Source organism: Podarcis liolepis (assembly GCF_965112155.1).
Source record: "Podarcis liolepis genome assembly, chromosome: 6".
NCBI classification, from domain to species: domain Eukaryota; kingdom Metazoa; phylum Chordata; class Lepidosauria; order Squamata; family Lacertidae; genus Podarcis; species Podarcis liolepis.
The window spans coordinates 37,772,581-37,795,088 of NC_139559.1; the positions used below are offsets into that span (position 1 = coordinate 37,772,581).

Genomic DNA, 22,508 nt, shown 5'->3' on the forward strand with positions numbered 1-22,508 from the left:
ACAGTTGACACTATGCTCAAAACAGCAGGTTAGTTCTAAGAGTCATGTATTTATTTATTTTTGGAAACCTGTAACTTTTCATTTTCCTGCTCTGCCTAAGACCCAGATCAGTCAGCATCAAATCTCCTGTTTCCTCTACATATGTCTTACCTTCCAGTACACTGAGACACTCAATTGTGACCTTGTAGTCTTCCTGCAGATTATTAATTCTGGAATAGAGCTGGGCACGTTCAGTCTCAGAGCTCTGCAGGGCTTGGTGCAGCTGAAAGTTCTGGTTGTCGGACCACTGCAGGTAGCAAACAACAGCAATAACAAGGAATTGGTTAGCAAAGAAATAACTAGAGAAAGGCTTGTGGAAATTCTTGTGGCGTGGTGAGGAGGAGCCACTTACCTGACATTCCAGCAGGTGAGCAGCTGCTGCTCACCAGGAGAGAGATGGGAAAAGGAGCAAGGTGGCAAGTGGGGGGACGGTGTGGTGCAAGCGCAGCAACAGGAGCCCCAAACTGCCTCCTGTACTGGCATAATGAGTCACTGTTCTCAGCACAGCAGCTATGAACTGGACCATCAGGTTCAGGATGAGGTCTAACATGGGCCCAGGATGCTTAAAGGATCATTGTCTCCTATCCTTCATCCTGTCTGCTCCATAAGATCAAAAGGAGAGGTCATTCTCTGTGTCGCAACTAGGATATGGGTATGGCTGACAACAACAAGAGATAAGACCTTTTCAGGGACTGCTGCACCGACACTTTGGAATACCATAAAATGCAGATGGCCCCTTCTCTAGTTGTTGTTTTAGGATGGTGATTTAGGATGTTGTTTTAGGATGGTAATTTTTTGGTTTTGTGTGATGCTTTTGCCTGCTAAGCAGGGCTTTCCCCCCAGCTTGAACACACCTCTCTAGGCTGCTGTGGCGGGCTCTCTCTCTAAAAAAAAGGTCAACAAGTTCCTGCACCTCTTTTTCTAGAAAGCTCTGTTGCTAAGTATTATCTGAGGCCATTTTTATCAGTGATCTCTGTCTCTGTTTTTAATGTATTGTGATTTTTAATGGTTGTAAGCTGTCCTGAGAGGTGCATGGGCATTAAAAGGGCAGGACAGGGGTAATATAAGTTGAGCAGTAAATGTGTATAACAACTATCCATTGTGCATATTCGGGCCTCAAGCACATAATCTGCCTGTGAATAGAGAATTATGCACCTTTCCCAGTCATTATACATAGTCACCAACAGGTCTTCAGAAATGTACATATTGTTTTATATGTTGGTTATATTTTCCAATAAAAAAAACCACACACGTATCAACTTTTTAAAAAAACCACACACGTATCAACTGAAATTTGTACAGTCTCCATTCATTACGCATGCTAACAGGCCCTGGGAAATATGCATATCTGCACTGAATTTTGTACATTCTCCAGCCAACACGTATAATCCCCAGCAGGCTTTGGGGAATGTGCATTTCTCAGCAACAATTTGTTCATTCTCTGGCCATGATTCACCCTCTCAAGAATCCTGTGATGTTAGCCACTATTATTCCCATTTTAAATTCTGACTTTGAGAACTGATTGCCAGACTTGCTGCTGTGCAAGGGAAGGTGGTCTCACAGAAGGACAAGGAAGCTACCTGAAGTTTGTTCTCCAGGACATGAAGATTGTTTTCCAGTTCAATGTGCTTGTCAGTCAGCTGGCTCCAGTCTTCGTTTAATGTGTTGTAGTGTTCTTTCCAGAGGGCACAGTCTTCTTCTGCAACGGCTAGGGCTCTCTAGGAAGAACATGGTCACATGTAAGGGGGAAAGTCAACAAGCATGCCTTCTCGAGAGCGACAAAGGGAGCAGGTGGCGTGGATAAAGCAAGCTATGATCTCCATGAATTGGGATTGGAACTCAAGAGGTCAGCTGTGTCAGGTGGCAGGACTAGAGCCAACAGGTGGAAATGGCACGGAAACAAAACTCCCTAACAGTGTCCCAGGAGGAGCTGGGCTCTCTCCTTTGTTGAGGGAATTTAAGCAGAGGTTAGGAGGCTCTCAGGCATGCTGTAGTTCCAGGCTAGCTGAGGGTCTAAGGGCCACACTGTCTCATTCTGGCCTCGCCACAGGCCATAGGTCAGGAGTGGGGGTGGCCACAAAGTGTATGTGGCTAACTCACAGTCTTGTACATACATGCACAGAGCACAAGCCTCTCTCACACAGAGGCAGGCACAGAGCTCCTCTTCTGATTGATACAGATCAACAGAGGAGCAGGGGAAAGCTTTCTTTCCCATCTTAGCACTGGTCAGGGCCCATCCTAGCACCACCATATCACTGGCCAGAGATTCCGCTACTGCAGGCAAAATTGGTGGCTGTATCTCCATACTAGCCCACAGGCCTCCAGTTAACCACCCCTAATGTAGGAGTGCATTGAGCAGGGACTTGGGCTAAATTAGCTCCATGATTCTGTGATTCAACCTGGTGTAGATGGAAAACACCACATTCATTATAACACAACGGAACTTCCCTTCCATTGCTTCTGCCCCTCCCAAAAAAATGTTCCTGGGGTTTTCCAAGAGGGCAGAGAAGTTCTGTCATGCAACTCAATTTTCGTCTTCTTTCTGTCTGCATTTATTTGCTTGTGTCACAATAACTGATCTGTCCCTGAGATTTATGGATGTGGATACCTTAGGCTAACCTTAATCCTCTCCCCACTGCTGTTTTCCTTCAAGATGTGTGCTATTAAAGGGAGCTTCAGGCATTTGCTATTTTCAAATTTACTTCCAGAAATACTATCTGGCAACCTCAGAAGCAAGAGGGGAATCGTCATCACCAGACACATTGCCCCCACTTCTCTGCAGCAAAGCAGCAGTTGATATTTCTGCCTGAAGGAGGGCTGAATGAAACAAAAGCTCAAACATTTCAGTCAACAGATCTTGCTCCACTAGCAATCTTCTATTTTATGCCATATAGCTTTCCATATGGTGCCATCTAGTGGGGATGTGAAGGGCCAATCCAGATAATACATTTAATATTTGATCACATTTATGTATCCTTCATTTTTCCCAAAAACAAATAACCCAAGCAGGCCCCCAAAGTGGACTAGGACAATGTGGAGGAAGGAAGCAAAGTCTTCCCTTATACCAAAGGTAGCCAATGTGGTTCCCTCATATATTTTTTTCTTGGACTGTAACTCCCATCAGCCAATCATGAGAAATGGTAGAGAGTGATGGGAGTTGTAGTCCAAAAAATAAAAATCTGGAGGGAACCACATTACAATCCCTGCTCTATATGATACTTTACCAATGAAAAATTACCCTCTAAAAGTGCTGTAGGAAATAGCTGCTCCAAAGGGCAAGAGGGATGAGGCCTTTTTCTCTTTGTGAGATGGTGCATGAGGAATAGGTTAACATTCCTCCCCATGTGGCTGCTGGACAACCAGTTTTCAAAGACATAAAATAAAAGGTCTGCAATGTGGCCAGTCACTGTGCACATGTGTGTTTGTGTTAGTTATTATGTCGGGCCTATTTGGGATCTGTAGAATACTGAAGCTTTGCTGAAAATTAATTCAAATGATTGATAAATGCATTCATTTATTAATGTGGGATTTTATTTAGAGCTTTTCTCTCCTTTGTGCAGTATTGTAGACTGCTAACAGAACATTTAAAAATAAGTACTATAAGATGCCTTGTTTGTGTTCTGTTTAATGTTTACTCTGCACACATCATTCCAAGCACTGGGTTTTTAATCCATGTTCACACCAAGTTATCCAAAATGCATTTGCATCCTGTACAGTGGTACCTTGGAAGTCGAACAGAATCTGTTCCGGAAGTCCATTCAACTTCCAAAATGTTCGGGTTTGTGGCATTCGGGAGCCAAAACGTTTGACTCGCAAGGCGTTTGGGATCCAAGGTACGACTGTACCTTGTTTAAAAAATGCTGGTGTTTGATGCATTGTTTCTCAAACCAGATTCACAATGACTGGAGTCCTTAAGCCTATGAAATACATCCGAAAACCCAAACAACTTAAGTACACTCTAAGGAGGTAATACGAACACACCCCTTGTTGGAGCTTTAGGCAGAGAAAAAGTAGCAGAGGTGAGATCTGAGCCAGAGAATGCCTGATTGGTTCAAGTCTTTTAGTAAGCATACTGCACCAGCTTAATGCTTTCTGAAGGTACATAATTAACCACCCACCACAGAAAGACATGTGGCTGCTTTGCAGAGTTGTTACACGTTACCTGAAATAACCCCCTTGTACATGGCATGGGGTAATAACATGCTTAGCGGGGTAAAGAAAAGCCTGTGGAAGTTGGTGTAGTGAAGGCAGGCAAAATCCCCACCATGCTCTTTCAATTGAGCAATGTGGTTAAGGTTATGCTTCAGGCAGACCTGACCACAATGATGCAGCCAAGTGGTTATTGTCAGCAACTGTGCTCCAAAAACACACCTCTCACATTGCTCTGGAGCTTCAGCCTTGTACTGAATGCACAACAAAATTCCCGCATGTATGTAAAGATGGAGCATGTTGTGTAAATTGCTGCCCAATCCTGTCCTTGTTCCAGGCTGAAATTCCACACCTACCTGGGCATTCTGGAGCTGCCCTTCCACCTGCAGTTTCTCCTCAAGGAGTTTCTGAAGAGATTCTTTCGCTTTCAGCTCATAGTTCTGCTTTTGATTTTCCATCTCCAGCAGAATCCTCTTTAGGCTCCGCTTTGAGTGACTCTAAACAAACAAATGGAGAACTGAAGAATGATGCCCAATTTAAAAATATTTAAACCAATACAACCCATAGTTCACCAAAGTAGACAACATGCCCTGGAATTTTTTCACACTGGGCAATTATTAAACCCATTTGCTATAAAATGTGGATGTGCACACACTCCCATTTACGCCGCCATTAAGAAGCAGAGGTTCTCCGTTTAATTGGATCTTTAATTGGTTTTAAAGTACAGTGGACCCTCGAGTTACGTACCACTCTGGATACGTAACTTTCGGGTTGTGAACGCGGCAAACCCAGAACTGTATACTTCCGGGTTTTGCCACACACACATATGTAGAAGTGCTCTGTGTGCCGCACGCATGTGCAGAAACACTCTGTACACTGTCTGCGTGCAGAAGCAGCGGCTCCAGTTACAGACTTTTCAGGTTAAGTACAGAACCCCGGTGTGAATTTAATTCGTATCCGGATGGTTCACTGTCCCAGCACATGATGGAAAAGGGTTGCAACATCATACTGCGGAATATACCAAAGGTATATTCAAAGGTTTGAATTGAGATAAGAGTTTCTTTGGCCTGAGACGGTTGGGGAGAGGGAAACCCATGGTTTGTTTATTCTAAGCTTCTTTTATATATTATATATTCTTTTATACGATTCAGCCACCCTCTCCGGAATATAATATAAAAAGATAAGTGAGGAAGGGACGTTGGAGTAATACTGATATTAACAAGAAAAAATGGAAACCGTGTGTGATCTGAAATGAAGGAGGGGGAGGGGAAGCTCAAGTATGACTATGTTGGAAAGACCATGTAATTCCCCTTACCTCCATTTAAAAACAATAGACAAGGAAAAAGAGACTGATATTTGTGTGTGCTACTGACAGAATATAATCTAAGATAAAGTTTAATTGGGCCATAAATCTCTTGCTGGAAGGAAAAGAATTTGGGGGCTGTGATTAGAATGCCACAGAGATTGGAAAGTTGGAAAGGAGATTTGTGACATGTTTTGCTAGTGATACAGAATTGTTTCGAGCAGACTGTTGCCTGTTCTGAGACATCAAAGCAAGGGACGGAGAGATAAGAGCTCTGAGAAACTTCAAGATTCAGTTCTGCCCCAAGCCATGATGGGAGAAAACAACAGCTAGGAAGTGAAAGAGAGAACACCATATATGGACAGAAGGAATCTCCAAGGACGTAACAGTTTTCACACACAGGGCAGAATAAAAGATAATAGTTTGAGTTCCTCACTTGAAGTTTTATAAATTTATATATTGTAACATCACGAATGGAAATCATTAATTATGTAGTAGCTGTTGACTAAGGGATTATTATAATAAGTGAAATGTAACTGTCATTAATTAAGATTATGGAAAGCAGTGATATAAGATCGGAAATGCACCCAAACCACCATGCGGGGAGCCACTTTAACAAAAATGTATTAATTGGAAGTTGATTGGTATTTTGATAATTGTATTGTTATAATTTGGCTATTATTGGGGGTATATTGTAAAACAAATTTTTAAAAAGGGGGGGGGGAGAAAAAAAGGTTGCCCACTTGTGTTCTAGAGCATAGCAATGTTATACTGTTTTTAACATTTGATTGGGAGCTGCCCAGAGTGGCTGGGGAAACTCAGCCAGATGGGTGGGGTATAAATAATAAATTAATTATTATTATTATTATTATTATTATTATTATTATTTCAACAGAGTTGTAATCTCCATGAGGGAGTCAAGTAGGTCACGCCCAAGCACTCATCTCTGAAGCACAGAGCAGCCCCAAGAATGCAAAGACTGGCCACTCCTGGCATAATTATGAAAATTCTCTCAGAGGAGAGAAACAGCCCTTCTTTTTTGAGCCAAAGATGATTACATTATATTATAATAATTATATATTTATTTATACCCCACTTTTTCCCCTGACAGGGACTCAATGAGGCTGACATATAAAACAGGAACAGCTAAAAACATTTTTACTTTTTTAAAAAAACAACAACAACCAAACATTTATAGAATTGAAACAATGTTAAAACTATTAAGAATATGTTACCTGGGTGCAAGTCTGCAATTGATTCTCCAGGGCACTCAGCCTGCACTTGAGTTTGTCTTCATTTAGCTGACCCTAAGAGCAGGGCGGGGGAAAGGTTGGAATTTTACATCCTCAACTTCCAAAGATTTGTCTAACAAACAAACAAAAAAGAAAAAGAACCCATGTCCTCATATCCCTGTGCCCTGGTTCACTCATGTTTTCCAGAGTTGTTGTTGTTGTTGTTGTTGTTGTTGTTGTTGTTTTGCAAAATATGAGCAATTCAGCTGAAATAATGGCAGTCTGGAAATGCCTCTCATCTCCAGCACTCCCTAGTTATTTGTATCTATGCATTTTATCACTGTCTTATTGAGAGTGACTTGGTGCATCACAGAACAGGGTTCCTGGACCTTTCGTAGTTGGGTGGAAGCCATCTCTTGTGCTGAGGAGAACATTTCAATAGGTGCTGCTTTCCTCACCATTGCAGAGCTCTGTCATGACAAGGCGTACCTTCCAGAATCTCCTCTTCTAGACACCTACCTAGCAAAGTACTGCACACCAAACCTGAGGGGAGCATTTCTTAATACGTTTGCGATTAAGCACAAAAACGGTGGCTCAGATCCCTAGGAAATGCCTCTGTGCATTAATCCAATGTGCAAAATGGCAAATCTGCTTTCCGAAGAGCAATGCTTAAAATTAATGGAGCTGGTGCCTAGGGCAGCACCCTTTGAAACACTGAGGAAATGGGATTTTAGGTACTTGAGTCTCTTAAGGCATGGTAACAAACTAGTGCTTCCACTTGTGTCCAAAATGGGCTAACAACACCTACAAAGAGGTACTATGTTGCAGCAGACTTTCAGTAACACCACACGATCCTAAGGCAACAGAGAGACATCACATTAACAGGGCATGTCCGCACTGGAGAATTATCTAGCTGTTAATCCACTTCTTCCCTCATTCAAATTAGATCACATGTGTATGAGGAACAACTTTGGTCTTTCCTGTTCATACCAGTAGGTGTTCCCTTTTGTGTTTGTCCCCATCTTCCAGACTGCTGAATCTATTATGCAAATTCTATTATGCCTATTAGGCACAGACAGGGCATGCACAGATAGCTGTGTACACAACTTGGGGGCTGTTTTTAAATCTCCCTGTCCAGAAAGTGTGCAATAGCACAGTCAAGGAACTGTAAATTCTCAGCACCCAATTTTCACGTGGTTTGCTTGTACAGTTTTCCGATTTTGTGCAAATCTGAGAGATATGGAAGGCTATGCTTTTCCATTCAAGAGCACCCCAGAAATAATTGCCTGCATAGCTGGAAAATAAAATAAAAAAATCATCAATTCTCAGCACACACACTTTTAAGATTAATGGTGCTGCTCAATATCTGGTGTGTAAATATTTAATGCTGTTTGCTTGTGCAGTTTTCTGGTTTTGTGCAAATCTGAGGGAAAGAAAAGAAAAGAAAAGAAAAGAAAAGAAAAGAAAAGAAAAGAAAAGAGCATGTGGTCCCTTCAGGAGTGTGCTGGACATAGTTATGAGCATCACTGGGAAATAAATTAAAGGATGCTACAGGACACTAGCCTATAGGTTCCCAGAGGAGCCACATAGCCATTTCCAAATCAGATTTATTTCTCTTCTCTTATTTGGAAACAAAGGGATGAAAGCTTCCCCTCACTTACACCCCTGATCCTGACTCTGTGCCAACTGCTTATTTCTTTAAAAATCAAACATGGCAGAGCAAACTACAAGACATGCATCACGTCAAGTTTGCTCCTTAGACATTTTGAGGCACTGAAAATGTTAGATGCCACCTACGGTTTTAAAGAGGCTCTTATTTTTTAATTAACTCATCTCTCATCTGACATTTGCCGTGCCAAATCTCAAAGCTTCCAATCTGTGTTTGTTTTTGAAATCCCAGCAGCAGGCTATTTGTTCCTCTCCAGAGGTAAGCTGTGAAGGCAAAGGCTGCAGTGGAAAACTATTTTCTACAACATCACCGCTGAGAGGTGAAGTGCAAACCCACCTGTTGCTAAGCTGAGGTTTCAGAGACACTTCCTGCCAGCGAGGGTGTCAAGCTATTTTTTCCTCACTCCTCTTGAAGCTTGACTGAAGTCTTTCACAGAGGAAGTCTCAAACCACAAAAGCATCAGACTGTACATATTCTTTGGCATTTCTTTTCTCTCAGAGCTCTTGCTGGTCTTATTTTTGGGCAAACTACTTTGCATTGCTTTTCTTTTTTTTAACTGCCTGCAGCATTTTAAGGGCTTAACTTTCAATGCTGCCTACCTGTCTAACTGTGAAAAGCTGTTTAGGCTGTAGAGAGGACATAACATTTTGTGGGGTTTTGGGGCAGTACAGTAAGACCATCCTTGCTGACAACCCAAACACATTTCTTTCATCCCATAAAAGGACGCACAAAGGCACTCTACCGTGGAGCTAAGACTCCTACTCTCTGGTTATCTAGTCTGATCATAGTGAAACAGGGACTGGAGTCACTAAAGTGATACTGGGCAAAATCACTCTCAGAATGTGATACTTCTCTGAAATACTGCAGTGTCAGTGAAAGGCCCTAGGTCTGCTACAATCTCCTTTTTTGTGAGCCTTGTTTACACACTTTGGACAAATGTGGTGGCACATGAAGCACTTGATTGGACAGACTTACACAAGTCTCAAGCACTTAAAAAGCATTTTCTAATTTTCAGGGTGCTAACTCCACCACCTTGAATCATGGTAATAAAAATTGGGGTTTTTTTAAAAATTAAGTTTTTCAAACAGAATAAAAGCCAGGTAAGAAGGAAGCAGAGAAGGTGGGATAGGAAGGAATAAACCACAATCCTGATATTCTGTCAGTTTGAACCATGCTTATAGTTTCTAAGTCCATAGCTTTTATCTGAAACACCTGATGCTTTTCTGCATTTCGAGCTTTGTTCTATGGAAAGCAGATAAGTCGTTTTTGCACACAGGGTCAAGTTGAGCATTGGTGCATATGAGTGAATGGCTAAATCTTAAGCGTACTTACCAGGAAATGTTCAACTCATATTTGGAATGTGGTACCTTTCTTGTCCCTCTTGTAGATGCCTAGAAAGGGAGATTCTGGCAAGCATACCTTGTCACAACAGAGCACTGCACCTACTGAAATTGTGTCTTCTGCACAAGGAATGACCTGGGCCTAAGAATGAAAGGTCCAGGAAGCATGTTCACTGATGCTTCTGATCACTCTGGGTAAGATAGTGATAACATGTGTAGCTGCCTTGTCCTTACTCCTCTACCTCCTGGTAAACAGCAGTATTATGGCAAATCAAAGATCAGGTGAGTGTCACCACCCCACCCTGTCACCTGCTATAGATAATCTCAGCATGGCTAATCAGTACCTTCCAAGACTTCTCTGCCGCTTGCAGCAACGTGGCAAAAAGTTCCTGTAAGATGGCCATCTTCTGCTTCAGCAGTAGCTCCCGATGAAGTGCCTCCTGAAAAAAGGAAAGGAGGAATCAGGCTCAGCAAAGTGTGCAAAAGGTGTACTTATTCCCCAATGCATCCACACTATACATTTAAAGCATGTGGCTTCCCCCAGAGAATCCCGGGAACTATAGTTTGCCCCCAAAAGAGCTATAATTCCCAGCATCTTTCACAAACAACAGTTCCCAGGATTCCTTGGGGGAAGTCGTGTGCTTTAAATATATGCCCATCTGCTGTGTCAGTAATGAGGTTTCCCTTTATCTCCCAGCATAAACTGCTGTCAGGCTGGTTCAGAACAGCTTGACAGCTTCACACAAAAGAGGTGCCCTGCATTTGCCAAATCTCTTCTGGGGCTCTGATTCTGCACATGCTCTCACACTGGCTTCCCGTAAGCCGGCTAGCAACCTTCATCTGTTGACCCTGTTGCTTGCAAGGGGCCACCTTTAAACCGCAACTCTTCCCCTCTATCTTCTTCACTTATCTGTGCCTGAGATGCCATTTCCTGCACACCACTGTTATCATTCCTGTTAGGCTTTCGGAAGGAAATCCCAGCATTGCATTAAGATCAGGCTGCTGGTCCCTCTAGCTTGCCCTTTCCAATGACTGTCAGAAGCTTTCTAGGTTTTCAGAGCTTTCCCCACCTCCAAGGACTAAGGCTGCTGCTCAACAGAGCAACTCATAGACTTCAATCCTATTCAAGCTCGCAGGTGAGTAAGTCCCAATGAACTCAAGTGGGTTCACTTTTGAGTAGATACATACACAATCATACTGCTCAGCAATAAATTGGATGGCATTGTAATGACTGCTTGATGAAACTTGTGCAAAACTGCAGATTATTATTATTATTATTAAAAAATGTGGTTTTGCACTAGCAGAAAGCACTTACTCGCAACTAAAGGTAAAGGGACCCCTGACTGTTAGGTCCAGTTGTGATCGACTCTGGGGTTGCGGCGTTCATCTCACTTTACTGGCCGAGGGAGCCGGTGTACAGCTTCTGGGTCATGTGGCCAGCATGACTAAGCCACTTCTGGCGAACCACAGCAGCACATGGAAACGCCATTTACCTTCCCGCCGGAGCAGTACCTGTTTATCTACTTGCACTTTGACGTGCTTTCAAACTGCTAGGTTGGCAGGAGCAGGGACCGAGCAATGGGAGCTTACCCCGTCGCGGGGATTCAAACCACCGACCTTCTGATCGGCAAGCCCTGGGCTCTGTGGTTTAGACCACAGCACCACCTGCGTCCCCTCGCAACTAGTTATTGCTAATCCACCCCTGCAACTCTCCATGTACTACAGCTTCCTATGTCCTCTATAAAGATGCTTCTGATGGTAGGGGGACCTTCTGGAACAGCAAGGATATGGCAAGGAGTGATGCAGTAGGCAGGGAGAAGTTGGCTTTGCATGAATAGAACCTGAGGACTTTCCAGGAGTTCAGCCTCACCTCACCTAAAGATGCTAGGGATTGAACCAGGGATGTACTGTAGGCAAAGCAATTAATTTCATTTTAAATAATTTAAACTTTCTTTTTTAAACCTGCTGCTTGATTCACATGGGGTGGGATTTTTTAAAAAAAAAATACTTTAAAAGATTATTAATCTAACTGTCTGTTTTTATACTAAACACTATTGGTAATCCAAATGTCCAGGAAAATGGGTAGCAGCCTTTACCTAGTGAAAATATGCACAAGGCCTAAAGCCACACGCTAACTTTTCTCCATTGGTATTGCCTTCAAGGTGTCTGCTAAGGCACCAAATGTGAGGAAATGTTTGACTCTAAATAATGCTTTTGTCAAGCCTCTGAGAGCAAAATCTGAGGTAATTTTCCCAATTGGTGCATGTCTCATTTACAGTTATGGTCCTATCTGAAGGACAGAAGTCCTTTCAGAAGAAACAAAAAAGTCCTGGCACAACTCTTCTTGAAAAATGTTCCGATTTAGTGTTAATTACTCACCTTGAGGTAGTTAGAAAGTTGAATAATCTCCTGAAATAAATGGATTTAAAGTTCTGCTTGAGTTGAACATGGAAGTATTAGCGTATGTCAAGGAAATTAAACAGGCACTATCAATCTCAAAATGAAGCTTGTATTCTTGGCAAGGTAACAGATAGACCAAACATTCAGTGTGTTTAGGCTATGGATACTGGTGGGCATTGCAAAGTTAAGGGTACTTGATAAGAAGTATTCAAGGCAAAGCCTTCTATGATACAAAGACTATTGGGAAAGGCAGCTCTTCCCAGCCTGGTGTGCTTCAGATGTTTTGGGCTACATCTCCCATCAGTCTGGTGCAAATTGTAGCCCAAAACATCTGGAGAGGAGGCTGATTTGGAGAATAATCCACAATTGGCTGCAGCACAGTGATATGACCTGCCCAGGTTTATCCAAGATGAAAGTCACTGCATGGCTCAGTGGCCTTTAACAATTGCCTACCCTGCGACTGTTTTGAAGTCCCAGACAGGCAGCAGAAAATGAAAGTCTCATTATTTGTTTAAAAAGCTCACAAGGAAGGGATCTAGAGGTCATCCAGCTCAACCCCAACCCCATCAAAATATAATATAAGCTGTTTTCTTCGAGAAGTTTTCCAGAGCTTAGTCAGTATCTCCCCAAACCCAGTTTCAAATTGGTATGATGCTGCTGTGGTTGTTTTGCAATCCCAGGCAGGCAGCAGAAAAGGAAAGTATTACTATAAGCTAAAGTGGAAACGCATGTACAGGTTCGTTTGGGCAGCTTATAGTCTTTACCACCAAATATATTTTATCTCTAGGATCTGATGTGTGCTGCTACACAGAGTATATCAATCATTAATGTCTTAAAATAGGTATTCCATACCTTATCTAAAACTGCTGTTCCACAACTGAAAAAGAAAAAAAGGAGAAGACTATGTCAAAAGAGGATGTGCCACTATTGCAAAGAATGATGCCGTAGGAAAGAGGTAAATGATCAAAAGTGTCTAGTGAATAGTATAGGTAATCATCAAATGTGTCCATACAAAAACCAAACAATGTGCTTCCTTACTCTGTCTGTTGGCCTGAGCTTTTCTTTACTGTACTTGACTCATCTGCGGTTTGGGTACCTGTAAAAACACAAAATGAATAAATTCCATATAACTCCTTTCAAGAATGGAAAGTTAAATATGATTGGACATATTTATTTTGCGTTTACGTATGCTGTTTATTTATGAAAGGAACAGCAGAGGGGGGAAATACTTCCATTCCAGAGTCTTTGAAATGGAAGCATTTGCATCTTAATGGCAACATTTTAATCATGTTTATGGGAAATAAATCCCACTGTGTTCAGTGAGGCTTATTCCTACCTAAGTGGACATTTGAAGTCTTGCCATTATCTGAAAGAATGTCCAACCAGTTCAAGTGGAATCATGTAAAATTTAGAAATAAATTGCATACTAGTTTTTGCTAAACTGATTTCAAAGTTTGCAGAGTCTTACCTTTACAGGTTGTGTAAACTTTCACAGTGAACATGTTTTCGGGAGAGGAGTTCAAGTTGCCATGTGCAAAAGTGTCAGTGAAGCTATGCTGCACAGATTTGGTATGAAGCTGAGAGGTACAGTTATCCCAAGACTCCTGAAACAAAGTAAGAACATGTCTCTCTTCAACATATTGGTCTCAAGCCACCTTGAAATAGAGTTGGGTGGTATTAGTGCCAAATTACCTCTAAATTGCCCCAGTATCAGATTGTCTGCCCGTGGAAGGATGGGACGTAAAAAATAAAATAATTTGAGGAAATGAACCATTTAAGTGACAAAATAGCACTACTTTGCTATTAAACAAAACAAAAGACTGTTGTCATCACCAGTAATTGAAGCTTTCTGACTACAAGAGCAAAAACTGACCCTGGAGTAATTTATGAAAGCTATTCAGGGGCTAATTTATTTATTTGAAATATTTGTTTTGATTCTTTTGTTTCCAAAACGTGAAAACAAACAAGAAGAACGGCAGAGCTACATCTTGTAATTACTAAAAGGAAGTAGTATGCTTAACATAGATTCCTTCTTATGTAGTAAGCCCTGTGTGTAAGATCCACTGGCAACTTGGAAATTTCAGTCATCACCATATTATAGTTTGTACTTAAGTCTCTTTCCCATGATCTGAATAAAAGCTTTGATAAATAGCTGTTTGATTTGTGTATGAGGTAAAATCATACCACACTATATAAAAATAAAATATTTTAGCTTTGCCCTTAGCTAATTCAAGTTGGTAAGTCATTTCCCCCCCTGCCATGGCTATTTGAAACATTTATATGCCACCGTTTAGCCAAAGATTTCTAAGCAGTTTAACAAAAGATAAAACCAGAGGCTATTCATGACTAATCCCCCAGCCTTGATCAACAGGAAGTTATAAAACATCAGGAGCGGCCTCTGTTAGAACTTTGATACAGCTAACTCAGGTATGTCCACACTGATGGGCAATGGCTCTCCAGAAGGGTTCAAAAGAAGGGATATTCCCAGTCCTATCTGGAGCTGCTGGAAATTGAACCTGGGATTTCTACCACTGAGATACAGACGTTTCTCAAGGAAAATGGGCCACTGAAGTCACTGAGGCCACATTTGTATCATTCATTTAAAGCACTATTATACCACCTTAACAACCATGGCTTCACACAAAGAATCCCGTGAACAATAGTTTGCGATAGATGCTGAGAAAGACCTCCATCATCTCATGGAGCTACAATTCTCTGAGTTGTAACAATCAATCTCTTTTCACAGGGAATTATGGGAATTGTAGCCCTGTGCGGGGAGAAAGTCCCATTGCCCTTATGTTCAGATATTACCTGGTTAGCAGGCAAAGATCTCAAATATGCTGATCTCTCCCCTAAATCTCCAGGTTTGTTCTCAGGAACCAGGGACATGTCTTTGCCAGGAGTCAAATGCATTTCCTTCCTTCCTGGCCCTTCCATTATTAAATTTCTTCTTCTGAGTATCACTTTTTCTCGGCGTCTTTGAAGTAGCTCCTTGGCTTCTTTGCTCTGGCGTTTATCCGTGAGACGGCATGTGGTCCTGTTCCTCCTTCTGCGCAGGGTTTCTCGCTTTTCCTGCCGGCGTTCATATTTTTCTTCATAACTTTCATGCCTGGGGCCACGCCAGCCATGGGATTTGAAAATCTCTTTTATCATACTGATGGCACAAGACACGGCAGTGCAGAACACTTTCCAAATACGCTTGAGAGTCACCTTCCTGGGGAAACCATGAGAACAGAAATTAGCAGGATGTTAGGCTGTGGAAGATTTCTGTATACAATAATGCACACAATGTATCTATGGAATAGGATGCAATTGACTCCAAAATGAAAACGTTTTTTCATAAAATCAAATATGCTGTCATGAGGGTAGGGTAACTAAATTCTGAGCTTCTGGAAGATGAAGCAAACTGTTCATACCATATTGCATATTGTGGAAATTTTACTGCTTCACTTGAGCAGGGTTATTTTAAAAGCTCCAGACCTTACTGTTCTCCTGTTATTCAAGTCTTTTGTGATTTCAACAACATGTGGGAAATAATATTTTAGAAGAGGATCATTCATCTAATTAACCTTCCTGCTCACCCTCCCCCCCCCCAAGTTTTATGTTGGACCCAAATGCAAATTCCATGATTTTTTAAAAACACGTGTGATTTTTAAAAAATGCTTACTTTTTTCAATTAAACTAAAATTAATCTACTACTAAAATACAAAAGAAATCCAATGTAGTTGCCCAATATTTTGAGTATTTTTTTTATCTCTCTGAAGCTCTGTAAAGCTTTTGAACTAGGAAAATCACTGGTTAATGCACACAGATATCTGCAATAGTTGCAATTTTTGAAAGTGGGTTTCTTCCTCCAGATGCTTTTTGCATTTCACCTTCTGCTTAGGTTTAAGGGCTGCAGAGAGTGTGCTTTGCAGATTGCTTGGGAACATCTAGAGATGACAAATTCTGAGGGCAAAGCTCACTGTAACAATGAGCAGGCATGCCACTGTTCCTTTAAAAAAAACCCGCCACCACTTACCTCCTGTAGTAGCTTTACTTTCTCTGTTTTCCACACTGTCCAAAGGCTGTTGGATTAGGGATGCCATGTTCTATTGCTTAATGCTACACAGTTAAATATATTTATGTTCACTTTGAAGAAGGCTTACAAACTAAAGCCCGAAAACTGCAGCTAAAGGCAGTTTTCTGTGTATATCAGACTTAATCCAAGTTACATAGGCAGGTTGTGCCAGAATTCAGACAGAAGAATGAATGCCTTTGTTTTGGCATTACCTTGTTACCCTGTGCCTATATAAAGAGTGAGTTGTTAACCTCCTCCTTCCCTCATTAAAATCTTGACGGCTCATATGTTACAAGTATGTACGTAATTTGTCCTAGGAGTCAACTATATGAAAGGATTCGGATCTTTGCTTTTCCATCAGAAATAGAAAACAGGGTAGTGGGGGTGGGGGAAAGAGAACCCAACAAACTTTAAAAAAAACCCTTATCCATCCTTTAAGCCAGTGGGATAATCCCTGTGCATATTCTAAGAATGGTGGCTGAAAGGAGGATCACGTGAGCATGTTAGGCATTCAGGAAAGAAGGTTAGAACAGGATTGGCCTTACACTACAATTTAGTGGCTAGCAGAGCTTTATTTCTGTCCATACCCTCCCCAGTTTAACAGTTATCTAGCTGCAACAGTAAAAGGGATGTGGGTAGTGCTGTGGGTTAAAACACAGAGCCTAGGACTTGCTGATCAGAAGGTCGGTGGTTCAAATCCTCACGACAGGGTGAGCTCCCATTGCTCAGTCCCTGCTTCTGCCAACCTAGCAGTTCGAAAGCACATCAAAGTGCAAGTAGATAAATAGGTACCGCTCCAGCGGGAAGGTAAAGGGCATTTCCGTGCACTGCTCTGGTTCGCCAGAAGCGGCTTAGTCATGCTGGCCACATGACCCGGAAGCTCCCTCGGCCAATAAAGTGAGATGAGCGCCACAACCCCAGAGTCGGCCACGACTGGACCTAATGGTCAGAGGTCCCCTTTACCTAGCTGCAACAGTACGCTTGACCATGAGGACTAGGAAGCTGGAACTGGTTTAAAATGCAACAGCCAGCATTTTAAGTGGAATTGCTTGCTGGGAGCGTAACTTGACAGTTTTGAGAAATGCGCACTGGTAGCCAGTTCACTTCCAAGCCCTATTCAAGGTGCTGCTTTTGATGCTTACAGCCCTTCAAGCTTTAGGTCCCAGGTACTTTAAGGACTGTCTGGTCTCATATCTACCTACCTGTCTCAGTTTTGTAATACTAAACCTAGCTTGGTTAGCAGCATGGCAGAAAGCGACAATGTGGGCGTGGAAGAAGCAAACCAAGAGTAAAAGTGGACCAATGTCTGGCACCCGAGATGAAGAAGGAACCATAATCAGGGAAACAGGAGCAAAGGGCTCAAAAAGTTTATTGCAGAAGGTTCTGCAGATTCCAAGTATCATTACTCACAGGTTCAGTGTGTGTTTTGTATGATCTGGTCCAATTCTTCCTGCAACCTACCTCTTTCTTGGAGTCTTGATTTCCGGGCTTGACCAATGTGGAGGAAGTTTTCCGTGAACTGCAGAGGCTTCACCTACTGGGAATTAAACACATGGCAATCAAGGTGACTGTTGCTTTATTTTGATCATTGGAACAGTTATATTACTTACAGCTCAGCAGCTTGCCAAGGGCAGGGAAGCACTCGCAACAGATGCTTTGTGTTGAAGTTTGAAGAAGGCAAGCAGAAACCAGGATGTATGGCTGTGGTTGCATACTTTGGAACCATCTTCACAGTGATGCTCAATTAATACCAACATTATTATCCTTTGGCACTGAGAGAAAATCTTTTTATTCTTCCCGACTTTTAGACCAGTGTTTCCCAACCGGTGTTCCGCGGCACACGAGTGTGCCGTGAGACATCGGCTGGTGTGCCGTGAGATGCCTGGAGGGAGGCGGGCGAGTCGGGCGGCGAGAGGCGGGGCGGCGGCGGCGAGGAGAGGCCGCGCCTCCTGCTGCTGCCTGGCGCTCCTCCTCGCAGCCGGCAGCGCTGCCTGGGCGCCTCCGCGCGACTCTGCCTCGCTGGGTTTGGTCTCCCAGCAGAGACGGGTCACACGCGCACCTCCCTCCCTCCCTCAGCCTGCGCGGAGGGAGAGCCAGAGAGAGGCATCGCTCCTGCGCGGCGGGAGAGGGAGCAGCTGGAGCGATGCCCCAAACGAGCTGAATTCCGAGCGAGGGACTGAGGGGGGAGGGAAAAAACTTTCACTTTCGTGCGTCCCTCCCGGCGTGACGCTGCGCGCTGACGTCACGGGGCGGGGCTTTAATGGTGGTGTGCCGCGAGATTTTTTTTCAGTAAACAGGTGTGCCGTTGCCCAAAAAAGTTTGGGAAACACTGTTTTAGACTATCTATTGGATCTGGCTTTTACACTGCTTTAAACTGCTGCTCTTGCTGTTTTGGGCTGTATTTTATTTTATATTGATGTTTTATTGTGTTATTGAAGGGTGATACAGAGGGATTGATTGTTAAATCACTCTGGAAACTATATGTGAGGGGAATAGGTTTCTTAAAACCTCTTACCAACCTTAAAAACTACAGTTCCCAACATTCTTTTGGGAGATGTTCTGAATAAGGCCAGGACCCAAAGAACTATGAAGCTAGCTTTTGTAAGCCCAAGGGTTTACAGAACTTGCTTTTTTCAAGCAGCTGTCGCATGTAAAACTGCTTTTAAAACTGAGGGGTGTTTCAAAAGCAGTTCGTGAGAGATAAGGGAGGGGATTATCAGTTCAATGAAAAGTTAAAAGTTTTTTTAAAAAATCCGTTAGTATAGTGTAATGGCTCCTTTGTGAACTTAAGTCACTCTTTGGATTCTGAGCTAACATGCCCAGACTTCCAGAAGTAATAGCCAGCACTTTCTGGCTGCAACAGCTATTCTTCATACAATGGAAAGTAAATACTCATGCTCTTTGATTTATAAGATATATATATATCTTATGAAGATATATATCTTCATAATGTACCACAAAAATCAAATGCATGAACTACTGCCAATGTATTGGAAACAATCGTAGCCCCCCCCTGCAAATACCATATGGGGTTGTGATTCCAATTGGAGTGGGGGGGGGAGCTAAATCCTTCTGTCCATGCCATAGTCCTGCTCCAGCTTAGCCCCACCCCAAGGTATTAGTTAAAAACATAAAACTAGCCAAACTCTGTAACTAACATCACCTGTAGCAGAGAGAAAGGCAAAAACGCAATGTTCTCACACAAGCCAGGTACTCAATTATAAGTACACATCAAATGTTTGTATTGAAATTCAGGTTATTATCCTTATTTTAAAAATAATCAACTTAAAAATAACCACTTTTTAATATATATATATATATATATATATATATATCTAGAGATAAACACAAACCCTACCTACAGCCTCACCACACTGCAATAAAATAAGCACTGTTACCTCTTTGATGCACAGCTGGAAGATGTGTAAGGGAATGTAATTGGTGTCCATTGCACTCAGCTGCTTAAAAAGTCACCCCTCTCCCAGCTGATGCCTTTATCTCTGGCTGCAGCATTTTGACCTGACTACTCTGCAATGTCCTCTATCCAAGTCTGTGCTCTGGGCCTGCAGCTTACTAGGCTGTAGGACTCCTAGGCCTGCTCCACCAGGAGAGCGTCTCTTTAGGTCAAAATCCCCATCACAGACAGGTGGGAGTCTGTCCCCTTGGCAGATGAAGCGATTCTCACCTCACTTCCAAAGTGGAGGTAACCCCTAAAATAAACACAAAGCAGAATGAAGGTAGGATGTAGGGGGCTTCAAAATGGGCTGTACCATTCCAAGTTGCTAGTGAATTCCCTCCTGTTTAAAAAAATGTTACTGGGGCTTGCTTTTCTATTTTTTATGAATGCCATTTTTTTTTAAAAAAAAATTATAAGCAGTTTTGCTTACGGCCTTAAATAAGTTGCTTGGTGACCTTTGATGTGTTTTACAAGCAATCGACAATTTACAATAGTGCTGAAAATGATGATAATGTGGGAATGGGATTAAAAAAAATGGGACAGTCCCACAGTCTGAAATGGTACAGTCCACTCTGCCAACCCCATTATTTCGTTTATATCCTGCCTTTTCTTATTTAATGCCTAGGGCTATAATACTATATTTGGGGGCAAATATCTTCCACACTCAGTGTAGGGGTGGAGCATGTGCATTGACAATTTGTTTAAAACATTTCTATACAGTTTAAAAATTATCAGTTTACCGTAGCGAACAAATATAAAAAACCGCAGCAAAAAAGAATCATCTTGTTTTCAATGTATTAGGCCGTGCTCCCCCCCAAAAAAAATGTTTAGGGGTACTCTCATTTTCCTACTCATATTGAAATACTGCCCCTCAATGAGGTCAAACTTAGATTCACAAAATGTTTAGGGGTATGCATCCCCCTGTGTCCCCCCCCCCCCGGAAAATGCACTGGTGTGAGGTGAACATTATTTTAGGAACAGTTACAGATAGGTAGCCGTGTTGGTCTGCCATAGTCAAAACAAAAAAATTCCTTCCAGTAGCACCTTAAAGACCAACTAAGTTAGTTCTTGATATGAGCTTTCGTGTGCAAGCACACTTCTTCAGATACAGTGTGTATCTGAAGAAGTGTGCTTGCACACGAAAGCTCATACCAAGAACTAACTTAGTTGGTCTTTAAGGTGCTACTGGAAGGAATTTTTTTGTTTTGATTATTTTAGGAGTTTCCTTCTATCTTGAATTGGCTTTTTGGTTGTGATGATGATTGCTAGCATTCCTAAGTCAGGAGCACCCCAGTACCTGAGATTTCAGGGCCCAACCCTGAGACCTGGAGGCGGCCCCTGATGGTGTCATAAGGGTGAGCCCTGGAGATGGAGATTAATTGGGAGAAGGGAGCAGAGGTGGGCTGACACCTCGGAGCAGCAATGTTGTCATTTTCAGCCAGGCCCCTGCCAGGTTGAATATTAGTAGTAGTAGTAGTCGTAGTAGTCGTAGTAGTAGTAGTACTCTTGCGCTCCACCTGGAGACCCTTCAGGTCAGACTTGATTGTCTAGCAACCCTAGTGACTGCACACATAGCAATTACAAAGCTAATAAAAAAACCCACTTGTGGGTATAAAATACCCTAGATAATCTACAACATTACACGATATAGCTTTATAGGCTAAAAATTAAAGAAAAGCCCAAATGAGCAGAGGACTTTGCAAGCTTAAGAGCAGCACCATCTTTTCTTAAAGGCAGATTTTTCCCCCCTAAGAGAAAGACAACTTCAAAAATACTTTATCCACCTTTCTGAAACAACACCATTAGCCCACATATATATATAGACTTGCAGTTTCAGAACGTATGAATCATCTGCTTCCCTTAACATGCAACCGGGAAGTAGAGACAAAGTGCTGCAGCAATGTGTGGAGAGATAGGTTGTGTCACACCATAGCAGCACAACTGGTTAATGGCTGGGTGAAGTAAGAGCAGTTGCAGTGTGTGACAGAGCTAGCCACAGGCCTCTCTGCTGCTGCACTTCAAGCATACTGTGCTTTATTTAGCAGATGTTTTAAGAAACTGACAAATTTCCTAGCGTTAAGCACTTGGTAAATTGCCCATCTTCATTGCCTCGTTGCTTGCCAGTCCAAAGGTCATCTCAAATACAGCCGCATCACGTGGCTAATAAGTATGGTAAATGTATTATTAGTAAGTATCCCATTTACCTGAATGGATAATTTATTGGAAATTATTTGGTATGTATTCCACATTTGTATCTAAAATGCAGGTTGGTCTCTGTTATTTTTGTTTTCATTCATTGTATGTAATGTATGTAATTTTATTATTAGCTGACGAAGATTCATCTTTGAAACAGTTGACTTAATCTGGAAACACTGTTCTGCTTGTTTGCTATTCATTATTGAATTCTACATACCCAGCACTACAATACTGTTGGACAATATCTGTTGAAAGGCATTCTGCCTGCGTCGTGGTGTTGCCTGACAGCAATTCATTACGTTGACTATTTCTTGTTTATGGATTTATATATACATTATATAATGATGTTTATGATTTGTAAATTTTGGGTTATATTCTAACTACTACTAAAAATAAATTTACCATACTTATTAGCTGTGTGTTGTGGCTGTATTTGAGCAGATTATTCTGTATTGCAACACAGGGGTTTTGTTTTAGTCCAAAGGTCTGTGCATATTGGATGCTAGGCAGAGCTGTATACCCACTGAAGATCCAGGGCCAAACTACACTTTGAGAATGGATTTCCTGAGGCATGGATTTTCTCTTTTAAAAACCCCCCAGTCTCTTCTCCTCTAATAGGACTGGAGAAATAATGCTGGGGAAGTAGTTTTTTGTAAACCTTCC

General features: G+C 42.1%; 1 protein-coding gene across 6 annotated transcripts in view; it reads right to left on the reverse strand.

Annotated features, from left to right (window-relative positions):
• Nucleotides 1-22,508, reverse strand: part of TRAF3IP3 (TRAF3 interacting protein 3) — a 35,343-nt gene that overhangs the window by 7,155 nt on the left and 5,680 nt on the right. For 3 of the 6 annotated variants that reach the window (XM_083508949.1, XM_083508948.1, XM_083508953.1), the window contains exons 2-12: nt 17,654-17,729; nt 14,944-15,346; nt 13,601-13,736; nt 13,171-13,228; nt 12,985-13,009; nt 12,112-12,141; nt 10,077-10,172; nt 6,727-6,798; nt 4,545-4,685; nt 1,620-1,757; nt 151-286 (exon numbers count right to left, since the gene is read on the reverse strand). In XM_083508949.1, coding sequence (XP_083365075.1) covers nt 151-286; nt 1,620-1,757; nt 4,545-4,685; nt 6,727-6,798; nt 10,077-10,172; nt 12,112-12,141; nt 12,985-13,009; nt 13,171-13,228; nt 13,601-13,736; nt 14,944-15,285 — 1,174 coding nt within the window. In that variant the 5' untranslated portion in view covers nt 15,286-15,346; nt 17,654-17,729. Of the gene's footprint in view, nt 1-150; nt 287-1,619; nt 1,758-4,544; nt 4,686-6,726; nt 6,799-10,076; nt 10,173-12,111; nt 12,142-12,984; nt 13,010-13,170; nt 13,229-13,600; nt 13,737-14,943; nt 15,347-17,653; nt 17,730-19,590; nt 19,970-22,508 lie in introns of those variants that run through there. The other 3 variants (XM_083508952.1, XM_083508951.1, XM_083508950.1) reach the window with 3 other exon arrangements.